General features: G+C 37.3%; 2 protein-coding genes across 2 annotated transcripts; both read left to right on the plus strand.

Moving 5' to 3' along the window:
• Window positions 1–13882: 13882 nt before the first annotated feature.
• On the plus strand, window positions 13883–15128 carry LOC110689969. The gene is made up of 2 exons (XM_021866785.1): window positions 13883–14237; window positions 14698–15128. The coding sequence occupies exons 1-2, from the start codon at window positions 13883–13885 to the stop codon at window positions 15126–15128; spliced, it is 786 nt and encodes a 261-aa protein (XP_021722477.1).
• A 189-nt stretch (window positions 15129–15317) lies between these two features.
• On the plus strand, window positions 15318–17337 carry LOC110689970. Its single transcript, XM_021866786.1, has 2 exons — window positions 15318–15702; window positions 16925–17337. Exons 1-2 carry the CDS (start codon window positions 15318–15320, stop codon window positions 17335–17337), a joined length of 798 nt encoding a protein of 265 aa, XP_021722478.1.
• The last annotated feature ends 391 nt before the right edge of the window (window positions 17338–17728 follow it).

Consider the following 17728-nt stretch of genomic DNA (forward strand, 5'->3'; position numbering starts at 1 on the left):
GCACTCGAGCTCGAGCCGAGCTCAAATTTCAAGGTTCAACAAGCCACAAGCTCGAGCCATCCTCAAACCCAAACTCATGAGCTCGAGCCGAGCCTACCAATAATCGGGCTTGGCTCGCCTCATTAACATCCCTATTAGTGATTGTACCCAATATTACCATAGTAACAAAAATAACATTTTATTTCATTTATTTTAAATCTGTTATTTGTTGATTTTGAATTTGTATCAACAAATTTGACACGCTTGGTGTGGGATGATTTCTATATCTCTTCTCTTTCTTCACATGTCAGATTAAATAAGCACCTTCAACTAGGGGTGGGACTTTTCAAACCGAACCGTAAAACCGTCCGTTACCGAACCGAACCATCACGGACCGAACCGTTTATAACCCGCTAATTTTAAACCGAAAACCGAACTGAACCGTATAATGTCAAACCGAAACCGAACCGAACCAATTAATGTTAACCCGTTACGAACCGTAAACCAATAACAAACCAAACCGTTTATAAACCGAAACCGTTTGAACCGATTAATGTTAACCCGCTAACTAATTAAACCGAACCATTTATAAACTGAAACCGTTTAAACCGTAGGAAAAAAACCGTTTAAATCGAACCATTTACAACCCGCTAACCGTTTAAACCGAACTGTTATAACCCATTAAACCGTTTAAACCGAACTATTTTCAAACCGCAACCCGTTTAAACCGATCCGATTACAAACTATTTAAACCGAACCGTTTACAACCCGTTCCATTCAAATTGAACTATTTACAGCCTTTAACAATTTGTTAGAATTCCACGAAATATATTTGATGTTTAATGTAATTTAACAGTACAATTTTTTTTACATATAATTATTGATTTAAATTTGTAAATTTTTTTGCTATTATAAAATTAAAATTATATTCTTGTATAACTAAATTAGGAGTTATAAATTAAATAAAAAAATGAAAAAATTTGGCCACCCACCCAATCCAACCACCCTCCACCCACCCACCACCGTAACCCACCCTAACACCACCCCCGCCGTCACCCCAGACCCACCCTAACACTACCCCCCACCCACCACCGTTACCGTAACCCACCCCCACCCCACCACCGTTACCGTAACCCACCCTCACCAACGTCAACCCAGACCCACCCTAACACCACCCCCGCACCCACCATAATTACCGTAACCCACCCTACCCCACCCCACCACCCACCATAAATAAAAAAACCCAGACCCAAACCTTACCCCACCCCATCCACCACCGTCACCGTAAATAATAAAAACCCAGACCCATACCCCACCCCACCTACCACCATCACCGTAACGTACTCCACCCCACCCCCTTAACAAACCCCACCCCACCCCACCCACCACCGTCACTGTAAAAAAAAAAAAAAAAAAAAAAAAAAAAAAAAAAAAAAAAAAAAAAAAACCCGACCCAACCCCAACCACACCCACCACCGTCACCGTAACACACCCCACCCCACCCCATACAAAAAAATCGAAAAAAAACCCAAACCCACCGTAACCCCACCCCCACGAAACCCAACATCCTCGAAACCCCCCAACTCACTCTAATTGCTCACCCACCATAAAACTCCCTCCCTCCCTCGAAAAATCCTCCCTCCCCACCCACCCGAACCCAGTCTAACCACCGTCGCACCCACCCTAACTCGGCCCCCTCCGTTGCCCACAACTTGAAAAAAAAATTAAAAAGAAAAACAGAAAATAAAAAAAGGAAGAACGAAAACACCTTATATATTAATCCTGAATTTGGCCTCGAATTTGGTTTTAAAAGGCCAAATTCGATCATGAAACAATTATATCTAGAGTTTCGTGGTCGAATTTGACCATAAAAACCGTCGTGCGTGGTGCCGGTGGACGGAGACGGAGAAACGAGATGGAAGAAAGGAGAACATAGACGGAAGAAGGGAGAAGAAGGAAGAAGAAGAAAGGAAGAAGGAAGAGGAGATGAGAGAGAAAACGAGAGAGCAGTGAGCATATTAGCAGCCATGGCTTCAAAAAATTGATAATATTACAGAAGAGGATTAAGAAAACGAGAGAGAAATCAAAAAGAGTACTAAAGAGACGATGGCAAGAGTGATCTGATTGGTGGAAAAGAAAACACACGGATCGTGAATTGGAATGTGTGCGATGATAGGTCGTTAGATGACATGCAAATCAATGGCTGATATTTAATATAAGACGGTGACACGGATCATGGGATAATGGATTTGGATAATATGTTTTTTTTATTCATAGCTACGTACTAATAAAAACACTACTGTACTCTTAACTTTATGTAACTTATAAATTGTAAGAAACACAAATGTTTGGAAATTGGAATTGATTCAATATGACATATTTAATGTATATTAGTTATATGTATATCAGTATATGTAATAAATAATAATGTATGGTACGATTGGTATCATACTATCATTGGTATGTATAGATAATCGATAAATGTATCTGATTATTAAAACTTAAAACAGTTGATGATCGATCTAATTGAATACTTCTACTTCCCCACCCGTTTTCTTTAACTTGCAAGTTGCAACATATATATGTTGCAGCCTTGTAGGCACGTAATCTTAAAAGGTGATTAGAGAGGGTAAGACAACAAAGTAATTTAGCAATATAACTTTAACACCAAAATTATGGAATAGTTACAAACAATTGTCAATTATTACTTTATTAGACTAATGGGAAATTGAATAATCGTGATTTTAATTAAACATCCAAATATAGTTCCGTAACATTAAATTATTAGTTTATTACAATATCAATTATCGATTTATCGTATTCAAAGTACCAATTCATCAAATCATGGTTATGACGCGATCTTTAAAACAAGAAGCTGATAGCCTGATAATATTTGATAATGAAACAATAATACATTAATACCTTATAAATTTGTAATAGACTAATATTTAATAAACAACAACAAGACTATAACCAAATTTGAAACATAACACATTAACATGATATAGAATGAATGAGAATTTCTGTAATTCTATATAATCTGATATCTGAATCGATTTATCGTATTCAAAGTAGCAACTCATCAAAACATGGTCATGACACGATATCTAAAACAATCCAACAAGAAGCTGATAACCTAATAATATATATTTAATAATGAAACAATAATACATTAATACATTATAAATTTGTAATAGACTAATATGATAATATCGAATAAACAACAACAAGAGTATAACCAAACTTGAAACATAACATATTAACATGATATAGAATAATTGAATAAATGAAGATTTGTGTAATTGTATATAATCCGATGTCTGAAAATAAAGTGACGAAGTCCCAACTTTATATAAAACGAAAATAGCTAACCGGTCAAAAATCTCTTAAAACCCAATTTCTACTCGATCCATTATTTTTTTCACCAACCTATGCCGACCCGCTAATGAAATGGAAATACTAGTCCCAACTTGATATAAAACAAAACGCGCTAACTGGTCAAAACCACTTTTTAGAACTCGATTTCAACCCGATCCAATTTAACCGATTACCAAACTAACCCGAACGATTTTAGCACCAAACCGAGTATAAACCGAACCGATATGAATCGAACTAGCATTAACCCGGGTAAACCCGCCCCTGAACCGACCCAATTTAATATAATCCGTTCATGACCCGAACCGATATGAACCCGGACCGACGTTGACCCGGTAAAACCGCCCCTGAACCGATCTGTTTCAAACCGGTCAGATCATGACCCGAACCGTTTATAAACCGAACGGGCATTGACCTGGGTAAACCCGCCCCTGAACCGACCTGTTTCAAACCGACCCGATTATTAACCGAACCGTTTAAAAACCGAACCGGCATTGACCCGAGTAAATCCTCCCCTGAAGCAACCCGTTTCTAACCGATCTGATTATGACCCGAACTGTTTATAAACCGAACCGTTTATGACCCGAACCGAATTTAAATCGTACAAAAATAAACCGAAACCGAACCGACCTGTGACTAATCAGAACCGAACTGAACCGACCCGCCGTCTAAATGAAACGTTTTAACCCGAACCGTTTCAAACCGAAATCGTTTCAAACTGAGGTCAAACCGAACTGCAAGACCGAAGTCCCACCCCTACCTTCAACACATAGAAGTGATGATGATGGAGGCAAACGATGCAATTCTTGTAAATTTAATGATGATTGAAGCAAACACTATAGAGGAATAATTTGCAAATATACGGCTACTCCTTCAGAAAATCATAAAAGTGAAGAAAAGAAATCACAAATCAAACTCAAAATAAGGCAAATCAAACAAATTGTTGCTAGTGAAAGAAAACTTTAGAAGCATATGATTGAAGAAAGTGAAGGTGATATCAATAGATCAGATTCTAATTTGAAGACAAAGTTTAATACAAAATGCAGAAAGCCCCACGGTGATTCACTCATTTGCCTTCTAATCAATTTAAAAGATAACTAAATTTCTAGCTTATGTCGTGCACGAGTTGCTCATAGAAAATTGCATTGAAAGATGAGTGAGAAAATACCAATAAATCATTATGGGTGTAATGTGTAGCTGAAAACATGATTAAAGAATTCAATTTTTAAGGACTTTAATTCAAAATGAGGCTTGAAAAAAAGGCCAATGGACTAAAATTAAAGAGAGAAAAGGAAAAGGTTGAATTAAAGAGGGGATATGGAGATGAAGTGTTCAATGAATGAGTTAAGAAAGATAGTGTAATAAAAAATTAAAAATATAAGAAGACATGTGGCACATTGGATTAGAAAAAGAAAATAGGGAAGTGTAATGGGCATATGCAGAGCCATGTTTAAGATAATGGGGTCAATTGACCCCACTTATTAACTCACTCTTGTAAGAGTTTGCTATATTATTCAATTATAATAAGAAGATATGGTAATTAAATTACATTTCTTGGAGAAACAATCTATGAGTTCGATCGACAAATGTAAGGTACCCAAACTTAAATAAATGAGTCAATTAATGTGCGGATGCTATATGTGCAATATTAATATATGTACACGTATGATATATATATATATATATATATATATATATATATATATATATATATATACATACATACATACATGTATGTATGTATATATATACATGTATGTGTATATATATGTATGTATATGTATATGTATGTATGCATGTATGTATATACATATATACATACACACACACACACACACACACATATAGGGGAGGGATCCGATGAGAATAGGTCTTTATGTGATAACACTATTATATATGAGAACTACAAGATGCAACTGTTGAGATTACTCACATAATAATGACAAAAATGTAATTTATAACCAAACAAACCTTCCTTCAAAAAAAAAAAAAAAAACCATCACACATTACTTCTTTCTCTCTCCAAAAAAAAAATTATCCACCTTCTTTCTCTCTCTCTAAAGCTTGAAGGTAGACATTAATGGCTTGAAACTTGAAGGATTGCTACTTTTTCCCTCCTCTTGTTCACTCATATATAATTTTGGTTGGTAAATCTCGAATTTCTTACTCTTAATTTTAGTTTTTCGTCATAATTTTCATTTTGATATGAAGTTGTAATTACATTGTTCGGTTTATGTTAGATTGCTGATTCATTGTTCGGTTTATGCTAATTGCTAATTTGAGAATTCTATTGCAAATTTTGTATTTTTTGGAATTATGACCTAAGATTTTGTTTCGAGATGACCTGTATTTTTTTTATTTGATTGCTCATTTTCGAACTCTGATTAGTGAAATTTTTTAGGTTTAATTTATGTGAAATTTTCAAAGAGTGTGTTACTATAATTAAATTCTAATGAGCGAGAAGAGTATGTTACTGTATTTGGATGCTGTTATTTCTGAAATTGATTATATGGAAGGATTAAGGTATATATGCCTAAATAGTTCTCAATTGTCATGAAATTTGCCATATAAATGAAAGATGACATGTACATAAATTAAGTCTCATGTATCAAATGAGCAAACAATCCTTTGTTAATGTATCAAATGAGCAACAATTCTTTGCTCATTTATCAAATGAGCAAACAATTTCTTGCTCATTTATCAAATGAGCAAACAATTTCTTGCTCATTTATCAAATGGGCAAACAATTTCTTGCTCATTTATCAAATGGGCAAACAATTCTTTGCTCATTTATCAAATGAGCAAACAATTATTTGCTCATTTATCATATAAGCAAACAATTCTTTGCTCATTTATCAAATGAGCAACAATTCTTTGTTTCATTTATCAAATGAGTAAACAATTCTTTGTTCATTTGATAACAATTCTTTTTAATTTATCAATTGGGAAACATAAGGTGAAAAAATTTAGAATGTAGAAAAATAATTTAAGACATATATTTAGAGCATAAGTAGAAAATTCTAGAGCATAAGCGAAAAATTTCAGAATGGTTGCAGTAAATTTTGGAACATGTTCAGTAAATTTTAGAACATATGCAAAAACTATTTATAACGTATGATAAAACCTATTAGCTCAACTGGTAGAGCACTATGCAAATGCATAGGATGTAGGTTCAATTCCTACATAGGTTATAACTATAAATAACTAAAAAAATTAATTAAAAATAAAGAAAATCAAATTAACAAAAAATTATATGAGCAATAAAATGGCTTGAAATGATTAATAACTATAGAAACTTTGTTACAACTAAACTCTCATATAAACGCTTTGTCTCCTCATTACACAAATGAACCACTACTACATTTTTATCTATTGCAACACCCAAATCCGTTGCATTAGGCCTAATGCAACAACCATGTACCGTGGCATCTGCTGGGGTTGCAGTAGGTCTAATGCAACGACATATGACACCTAATGCCACGACATCAATGATTAGTGGCGTTAGATCAATACCTAATGCACGACAACATTATTTCCGTGGCATTAGCTATAATACCTAATGCCACGTTTTCCTATACCTAATGCCACGGTTCCCCATACCTAATGTCTCACAATGCATATACCCTAATGCCACGGTTCCTTATACCTAATGCCACACAATGCATATACCTAATGCCAATAATAATAATACAATTAAAATCAGAATTTTCAAAAAAAAAAAAAAAAAAAGAAGATTATAATTATATTAATATGAATTCAAAGTTTGTACATTGTTATCTATAAGGAAAATTACAAAATTAAACTATCACTAGTTAAACTAAATCATTTTGTCCGCTAAACAATTTTTTCGGCAATTCTTTGGACCGCATTATCATTTCTTTCTCCTGCTTCTCCAATTTCTCGTAAAGCAATTCGTGAAGCATCTTCTTCAACTTCAGTATTATCCGCCTCTAGCACCGTTTACACATATCCAATGGATCTAGATCCCCTAATAAACAAAACACACAAACAAATCAGTAAGATGTATAGTCAGGCTTATGCCATAGCTCTCTCCCGCTTAGCAGCAGCCTCCTACCTCTTTAACAACTTGTACTGTATTTGTTCTACAGAGCCAACACTGTCACACCATCCTTCCTGAATACATAAACATTCAGTAAGATGTATAGTCAAGCTTAGGCTGGATCTAATGGGTGAACATCCCATTATTTTGAAACACTTCATGCTTTACCAAAAACCAAGCATTGATTTTAAGATGTCATTGTATGCATTGTAAAAAAGAAGCTACTAACAACACTCCAAATTTAAGGGAATTAATATCTAAAATTTTGTAATGAATTGTAGGATGGAAATTAAACTAATTGTGTATGAGGATAGGCAGGTAAATGACAAAATATTCTGAACATGAGAATAAGCAAGCACTATATGACAAGAACATACTGAATTTCACTTGGCAACTAAGCAAGGGTTAATAAACAGAGATTTCTTAAATTGCTTTTTTTTTTTTTTTTTCAAATGTTGGATAGAGTTAGCCTCATGTATAGTATAAGTGGTTACTATTAAACCATGAAATCCATCCAAGTAATGATGGTTGCCAAAGAGGAATTAAGGTTACAAAGGTCTGATTAATAATATTTTTAGATTGCCAAATCCCAATCCCAATCAAAGCAACCAAAGAGATAATAGACGTTGACAATAGAGCAAGTACACCTCTATTTCTCGAACACGTGCCTCCTGTAGAAGTTGTTGATGAGCTTTCTGCTGTTCAGTTTGACTTTCTAAAGCAAAATGCACACGCTTTGCTCGCACCCGAGCTTGAAATCTCACTAAAGCTTGCATACAACGAAGAGTTATAGCAGCTTGCTTTCTCACATGCCCTCTAACAAGTGCTTGCAGTCTTACCAGTCCTTTCAATGCTCTTAGAGCTCTCTTAGCCTGATATAGAACACAAGAATCACAGTTAACCATGAATACTTAGTTGAGGCATTTAAACACTGCCACACTGGGCAACTGAATTCGGTAGGCACTGCTTCTTTTTACTGAAGATTCTCTTTTACAATGATAATCCTTTTCATTATTGAATACCATCTGCAATTTGAAGATTCTTTATAAGTTAATCCACAGAAGGGTAATTTCCATCCTCTTGCACTGAATACTCATTGTACATTCATGGTCCTAGAACAATCTGTCATGGTTAACATCCAGAGTTCAATGAACAAAGTTGCCACAACCAGCAACTGACAGAAACCAAAACAAACACACCATATCTATACATCATCTTCCTAAACCACTCTTGATTTTTCCTAGTTTTTACATGCTAGATATCATACAATATGTACACACTATTGTTCAACTCTCCATAAAAAATTACTAGCACTAATGTTCAACTCTCCATGAATATGTCATTCAAAGTAAACATAATTTGTGAATGTAGTCTATGTTTACTTATTCTTAATAATTGCTATACATAAAACACCACCAGCAATGCGATTTTCTGTATGCATATAGACCTCAATTCATCATTCACATTATCGAAAATGAAAAAAACGAAAGAAAACACACATTCATGGGCAATACATCCCCACTAAAAAAAATCGACCGAAAAAATTACCTACACCACCACTTAAAAACAGACTTCCTACATTCAAGATACTCAACAACATTTCGAGTTTCAGCTAAACAACGAATAAAGGAAAGTTGAATTGTCACTGATATACATGATTACGAGGCAACAACCTTACATTCATGATGCTCCACAACGTTGCTAGAATCAAATATACAACCAAGGCAGAAAAGGCAAATTGCCACTGAAAAAACAGATTGCTTTAGGAAACAAATTCATACACAATATACAGTATACATATATACTGCAGTCAATGTATTTACAAAAGTACCACAAAGTTCTTACCCTAATTTTATGGGCCTGGAAAAAAAAAAGAGAAAAAAAAAACACACACAGAAGATAGGAAGAAGAAGAAGAAACTGAGCAGTTGAAGTATGGCTTCAACGTCAACCTCTTTTGTAACAACTTCTATGCCAACACCTCCTACTTTCACAGGAGAGAATTACGATTATTGGTACATGAAAATGAAGTTTTTTTCTAAAAGCAAGTGCTTTGTGGGAGATAGTGGAAATTGGTTTTGTACAAAAACAAGGAGTGTAGTACACAGAAGAACAATTAAAGAAGATAAGTGATGATGAGATGAAGGATGCTAGAGTCTTATCTCAAATCATCAATTGTGTTTCTGACACAATCTTCCCCAAGATCATGAGAGCCTCATCAACAAAAGAAGCTTAGAGTCTTCTTAAGGAGGAGTTTCATGGCGATGAAAAAATCAGAAATAGTTGACTCAATACTTTGAGGAGTCAATATGATAATATGAAGATGAAGGAGAATGACGATATAAAAGGTTACACTTCTAGAATCATGGAAGTTGTAAACAAAATGAAGATTTATGGAGAAGAGATCTCAGGTGCAAAAATAGTGCAATAGATCTTAAGATCTTTGGACATAAGGTTCAACACAATGTCCACAATAATTGTCGAATCTAAGGACGTCAAAAACTCAGTGTGACGGAGTTAATGGGTTCGTTGCTTGGCCAAGAGCATAAATTTGCAAAGGATGACTTAGGGAAATTCCCACCCTCGGAGAATGCTTTTCTGCAAAGTCTCATAAAAACTTTCCATTCAACAAAGGCAATAACCGGAAGAATTAGGGGGCCCCTTGATCTGATAGAAAACACAAGGAGCAACCACATTCAAAAGGGAAATTCCCTCCATGTGGTATATGCAATAAGACAAATCATCTTGAAAAAGATTGCTATCATAAGGGGAAACCAAAGTGCAACCATTGCAAAAAACTAGGCCATTTGGAGAAGGATTGTTGGCACAAATAGAAGCAACAACCATTAAATACATATGCTCATGCTTCCAGTGAATTACAAGACTATTTGTTTTATGCACGTCAAGCGATGAGCGCCTGTAGCAGCAAGGAAAGATGGTTGATTGACAGTGGGTGCACATCTCACATGACAAACAATTCAAGCTTATTTTGCAAGCTTGACTCTTCTATTAAAGTTCTAGTTCGTATGGGGAATGGTGTTGTTGTACAGTCCACTTGAATAGGCACAATTGGTGTTTAAACAAAGAAAGGTATGAAGTACATCAATGATGTCCTCCTTATTCCAGATTTGAGTGGGAGTTTGCTTAGTGTTGCTCAGATGGTCAACAATGGTTATTCACTTGTCTTTGAGAATAACCATTGCACTATCATTGACTTGAATAAGAAAGAGATTGTAAAAGTCCCGATGAAAAACAAAAATTTTCTATTGAAGTGGGATGATCGAGTAGAGAACGTGAATGCAGCAAACACAAGCGATACATGGCTATGGCGTAGGAGGTATGGACACTTTAATATGCGTGCTCTCAATAAACACACAAAAAAAATCTAGTGAGAGATTTTCATGCAATTTGTGTATCTAATGATCTTTGTGAGTCTTGTCAATTTGGCAAGCAACATAAGGTTGCCTTTCCCGAAGGATAATATGTGGAGAGCATCAGAAAAATTGCAGCTCGTTCACACCGATGTTTGTGGACCTCAGCGAATTTTATCTCTTGGTGAAAACAAGTATTTCATCCTTTTTATCGATGATTTCACCTGCATGACGTGGGTGTATTTCATGAAAGAAAAGTCTGAAGTTTTCAGTGTTTTCAAAAAATTTAAAGCACTGGCAGAAGCTCAAAGTGGTTGTTAACTACAAAAAATCAGATTAGAACGAGGCAAGGAATACACTTCCTCTGAATTTGATATTTTCTGTGAAGATGAAGGAATTGAACATCAGCTTAGAGTGGGTTATACACCTCAGAAGAATGGAGTTTCTGAACAGAAAAATAGAACCGTGATGGAAATGGCTCGTTGTATGTTAAGTGAGAAAAATCTGCCAAAAATATTCTAGATAAAAGCAGTTCACACATCTGTATATTTGTTGAACAGGCTGCTCACGAAAGCGGTTCAAGGCAAAACTCCTATTGAAGCATGGAGTTGGAGAAAGCCAATAACAAAAAACTTGAGAGTATTTGGATCAGTTTGCTATGCTCATATTCCATCCCAAAAGAGAAGCAAACTAGGTGCAAAATCCGGAAAAGGAATCTTCCTTGGCTATGATTCACAAGCCAAAGGATATCGACTTTTCAATTTTAGCAATAAAAAGATCATGATCAGTCGAGATGTTAAATTCAATGAAGATAGATAAGTGGCATTTATGCCACTATTTGGGATTCATTTCCTTACCATTTCCCTCCATTTATCGCTTGTTTAGCCCTATTTTGCCGTGCTTCCCCATATATTGCACAACAATGCCATTCCCCTCGTACTTCCCCTTTACTTTACCTTTTTGTACTGTTTTTGGGTGTTAACCTGTGTTTTGCAGGTAAACCGATCGATACGTGAAGTAGAGGAAAGTTTGGGATAGTTTCGAGTGCCGGTTTCATGAGCAAATCAAGTGAGGAGCATCTGATCAGGCTGCGCGCCCAGGAGAGCCCTCTCTCCCACTCTGCGCGGGCGTGAAATTCAAGAGAAAGGGCGCACAACTTGGCTTGAAAAATCAGGAAAACTTTCTGTAGATGGCAATCGCGCCCTCTACAGGGCGCGCACAATACCCTGCGCGGGCACGCACATCCGTCAGGCCAGCCCGTTTTATTTCCTATTTAAATGCTGATTTGGGGAATGAAGAAGGCAACTATTCCATTTAGGGCAAAGTGCTTAGAACATTTCTAGAGAGAGAATAGCCTCCATTAATGCTTGTATAAGTTTCTAGCTCAGATTATTAGTTTTTTATCATCTAAACTTTAGTCTTTAATCTAGATTAGTGCTTTATTTATCCTTGTAATCAATATTGGAGCATTCTATTGGATTTTTGGTGGTTCACCATTGAAGGTTCAAAGACCCATTTTCTTATTTCAATACAAAGTTGAAGCTTTGTGAGCTCTTTCTATCTTAATCTCTTTTATTTTGGGTTATTTACATATTTCAAGTATTATTGATAGTTATGTTTATGATTTTGATTATGGCTAATATTTTGGGTATTGTTGATATGGGTAGTTTCTCTCTCCTAGGCTAGACTTTAGCTAGAGGAAGGGGAATGGATGACTTGGTTGTTATTTGATTAAATACTTGATTTTTGGGGATTTAAACCCTTGTTGTATGAACCTGTGCTTATTGTTATATGGTTGATGTTGTGCACCATTGGCCATATTATTACATGTCCTAATTGATGCGCGGGAGTGATCATGTTAGGATAGATCGTAGTTTATACATTGCTTAATCAATTGCATGGGAATGAGTTGTGCTAAGTAAGATCTTTGATCCCTTGGTTGTAAATCCTTGATTATCTATGTGTTTAGCTCTTAATCTCCAAGTTTGATGTTCCCCAATCCCCCTAGCATTTTTAATCTCATAGTTTCTAATCCTTGTTAGTCTTTGTTAATTGTTAGAGTAATTTTGTTAGCGTTAGTTGTTTGTTGCCTGGTTTTACTCCACTCTTATTCATATACACCCTTTTCAAGCCTCTTTCGTTAGCACTTAGCTTCACAATTTCTCGTTTCTCCGTGGATTCGATCCTTGCTTGCCTTTATACTCGTTTAGGTAAACTAGGATTAATTTGATAGGAAAAGTGTATTAACGACGACATTCTATTCCTCATCAAATTTTGGCGCCGTTTCCGGGGAAACGGTCTAATTTGTGTTGCTTTAGAGTCTTATTTTCTTTTAATTTGAGTCATTTGATTTTGAATTTCAGTGCTAATCGTGTGTTTAGCTTTGTCGAATGCAAAAGAGATCACAGGGACCACCTACATATCCACTTGATCACGAACTCGAACGCACCTTGAGACAAGTTAGAAGACTTTTTAACGAAGATAACAGAGGGTTTGGTTCGATACTTGATTGTGATAGTGATTCTTCTCCCTTTGCTAGTGAAGCTACTACCGATATGGCGGAGCATGAGCAAGAGAATGACCTTTCTTTATTTCGAGAATTTGGGAATCCGAAGGGATATGAGCTCACCGGAGGCATCTTGTTGCCTATTACCGAGATAAACTTCACCATCCATCCCCAATACACAAGGATGGTGCAATCTGAGCAATTTTCCGGATCCCCAAGTGAGGACCCAATAGAGCATCTTGATCGATTCCTTGAACTATGTGCTATGATACAAACAAATCAAGTGAGCCAAGATTATATACGAATGTATCTTTTCCAACAATCCCTTACGGGAAGGGCAAATAAGTGGCTCAAATATGTCAAGCCCAATTCTCTCACTATATGGAAGGAGGTTGTGAAGGCCTTCTTGAAGAGATTCATCTCCAAAGAGAAAACTGCCGAGATGAGAAGGAAGATAGCCTCCTTTGAGCAAGATTCGGATGAAACGTTGGGAGAAGCTTGGGAGAGATTTAAGGAATTAGTTTAAGCATGCCCACACCATGAATACAACCAAAGTTTGCTTATGAGATTCTTCTACGATGGTCTAGAGCCGATGTCTAGAGCCAACCTAGATGCGGGAGCCGGAGGGCAATTGATTAAAATCCCTCAAAATCAAGTTGAAGCCACAATAGAAGAAGTTGCAAAGAATTACTCATGGGGAGGCCGAAGGAAGCCTCAAGCAAAAAAGGGAGGAAGATATGAATTGGAAAAAGTTGATCAACTCCAACATCAAATCGAGCTTTTGAACAAGGGGTTGCAAAAACTAAATGCGGGTGGAAATGGCGGTTCAAGCTCCTCCCAAGTCAATGCCTTCTCATGTGAAATTTGCGGTGGAACAAACCATGATACCTCTTATTGTGGGGGTTTGAGTCCCGAACACATTAATGCTTACAATACTAGACAAGATGGTTATAGGGGGAACAATAGTGGATTAGCTTGGAGGCAACCACCACCGGGCTTCAATAATCAACTTCAACAACATGTTGAGCCTCCCTTCAATCCACAACCACCAAACCCACCACAAAACCAAAACCGAAAAGGATACTACCAAAGACCTTACCAAAACCAATCCAACTACCAAAATCAAACCCAATACCCATAAAAGCATCAAGAGCAAACACAATCACAACCCGACTCAACACAAACCCAAATTCTCCAACAACTCCAAGCCATGAACCAACACACCCAAGAGCTTAAGGCTCACAACAAGATATATAGTTGATTCTCAATTAGCTCAAGTGGCTGAAAATTCATCCTTAAACTCTTCTTCTAAACTACTTGGACAATAAAAAACAAACCCATCTCACATCCTTAAACAACCCGACACATGCAAGGCGATCACCTTGAGATCGGGTGCTTCTTATGAAGGCCCAAAAGGGAGTGAGGAGGTAGAGAAAGAAGGGGAAGATAAGAAGGGAGATGAGGAGGTAAATGTTGAGAAAGAAGTTGGAGACAAGAAGTCCAAGGGTAAGGACCCCATTGACACTAGAAAGTGTGAGAATCCGGTACCTTATCCCGGGAGGGTTGCGGAGCGAAAATTGAATGACAAATTTGCAAAATTTCTTGATGTGATGAAAGGTTTACACATCAACCTACCTTTCCTTGAAGTGGTGACGCAAATGCCATCTTATGAGAAGTTCCTCAAAGATATCCTATCGAACAAAAGGAAGCTCAAAGATGAATTTATTACGCTTCTACATCAAGTTAGTGCGCTTGTTCAACATAAGATGCCAAAGAAGCAAAGAGACCCCGGAAGTTTCACATTGCCGGTCAAGATTGGCAACTTGGAAGCCAAATGAGCTCTAGCCTACCTTGGGGCTAGTGTTATTCTAATCCCATTGTCCATTGCTCAACAATTGAATATCGAGATGATACCCACAAGAAAGACCATTCAACTAGCCGACCAATCGGTTAAGTTGCCTTGCGGAGAAATTGAAGATGTCCCCATTCAAGTGGGACACATTTATGTACCTTGTGATTTTGTTGTGATGGATATGGAGGAGGATGAGAACACTCCTTTGATTCTTGGAAGGGAGACATTGAAGACATTGGGGGCCGTCATTAATTGCAAAAACAATACCATTACTTGTGAAGTAGCCGATGAAAAGATTGTTTTTGAATTCTCTAAACTACTCAAGACCCCCATGGTTGAGAAGTGTTATAGGGTTGATGTGGTGAGTGAGGAGTTAGATCTTTTGGGATGGGTTATGATGAGTCCTCAAGATCCAATGGTTGAAGCTCTTACATGCGAGGAAGAGTACTACTCTCAAGAAGCAAAGGAGTTTTTCATGACCATTGAAGAAGCCAAGAGAGAGGAAGAGAAGGATCCTAAGCATGATGAGCTAGCTCTAGAAGAGGAGAAATTGGAGGAGAGTTCTAAGCCTCCTCCCAAGGTAGAACTAAAACCCCTTCCCCCTTCTTTAAAATATGCTTATCTTGAAAATGAAGGGGAATACCCTGTTATTGTCAATGCTACCCTTGATGGGCTTGATTTGGAAAAATTGCTTGTTGTTTTGAGAAAATATAGAAATGTGATAGGGTATAGCATTGATGATATTAAGGGTATTAGCCCTTCGTTGTGCATGCATCGAATCCATCTTGAGAATGATGATGCCACCTCCATTGAGCCTCAAAGAAGGTTGAATCCCAACCTTAAAGAGGTAGTAAAAAAGGATATTTTGAAACTACGTGAAGCGGGGATTATCTATGCTATCTCCGATAGCAAATGGGTAAGCCCGGTTCACGTAGTTCCTAAGAAAGGTGGCATGACCATAATCAAGAATGAGAAGGGAGAGGACATCTCCACCCGAATTGTGACCGGGTGGAGAATGTGCATCGATTATAGGAAGTTGAATAAAAATACAAAGAAAGATCACTTCCCTCTCCCTTTCATCGATCAAATGTTGGAAAGGTTATCAAAGCATGCCTTCTATTGCTTCTTAGATGGATACTCGGGATTTTTCCAAATCCCAATCCACCCTAAGGATCAAGAGAAGACCACTTTCAATTGTCCGTATGGGACATTCGCATACCAAAGGATGCCCTTCGGACTATGTAATGCCCCATCGACTTTCCGACGATGCATGACCTCCATTTTTTCTGAAATGTTGGAGAATGAAATGGAAGTATTCATGGATAATTTCAGTGTGGGTGGATCCTCTTTTGACATGTGCTTATTTAGCCTTGAAAAAGTCTTGAAGCGATGTCAAGAGACGAGCCTTGTTTTAAATTGGGAAAAATGCCATTTTATAGTTGAGGAGGGGATTGTCCTCGGCCATAAGGTGTCAAAAAATGGGATTGAAGTTGATCCGGCTAAAGTGTCGGCAATAACCAAGCTACCCTTGCCTACTTCCATTACGGGAGTAAGGGCTTTCTTGGGGCACGCGAGTTTTTACCGGAGGTTTTTATCAAAGATTTCTCTACTATATCTAAACCTTTAACTGGATTACTTCAAATGGATAAAGATTTTTGTTTTGATGAGAGTTGCATTTGAGCCTTCAATAAGCTCAAGGAAGCTCTCACATCTACTCCTGTAGTGCAAGCTCCAGATTGGAGCTTGCCATTTGAACTAAGTGTGATGCTAGTGACTTTGCAGTAGGAGCCGCATTAGGTCAAAGAGCAGGAGGCAAGCTGCATGTTATTTCCTATGCTAGTAGAACTTTGGATGATGCTCAAAAGAATTATACTACCACGGAGAAGGAAATGCTTGCAGTTGTGTTTGCTGTGGACAAGTTTCGGTCCTATCTTGTTTGCTCCAAGGTGATAGTGTACATAGACCACGCTGCGGTTCGGTACTTAATGAACAAGAAGGATGCAAAGCCCAGGCTAATACGATGGGTCCTCCTTCTACAAGATTTTGATATCGAAATGAGGGATAAGAAGGGGTCCGAGAACCATGTTGCCGATCACTTGTCTAGATTACCACATAATAATGTTGAAAGTGTTCCGATAAATGAGGAGATGGGTGTTGAGACCCTTATGGCTATCGCTTATTCTCCTAGCCCGTGATTTGCGGATTTCGCAAATTACTTAGCTAGTGGAATTATCCCATACCAATACTCATCTCAGCAAAAGAAGAGATTTTTCAAGGAAGTAAGGCGTTATTTTTGGGATGACCCATTATTATTCAAACAATGTGGGGATGGTATATTCCGGAGGTATGTCCCGGACCATGAAATTGAGAGCGTGCTCGAACATTGCCATTCACTACCGTGTGGAGGACATGGTGGTGTAACTAAAACTGTGGCTAAAATCTCTCAATCTCTACTCTGGTGGCCTACCATGCATTGTGATGCCCAATGATACATATCTAGGTGTGATAGTTGCCAAAGGGCGGGAGGCATCACGAAACGGGATGAAATGCCTCAATTAGGTATCCTTGAAGTTGAACCATTTGATG

The sequence above is a fragment of the Chenopodium quinoa genome, unplaced genomic scaffold (assembly GCF_001683475.1).
Source record: "Chenopodium quinoa cultivar QQ74 unplaced genomic scaffold, ASM168347v1, whole genome shotgun sequence".
NCBI classification, from domain to species: domain Eukaryota; kingdom Viridiplantae; phylum Streptophyta; class Magnoliopsida; order Caryophyllales; family Amaranthaceae; genus Chenopodium; species Chenopodium quinoa.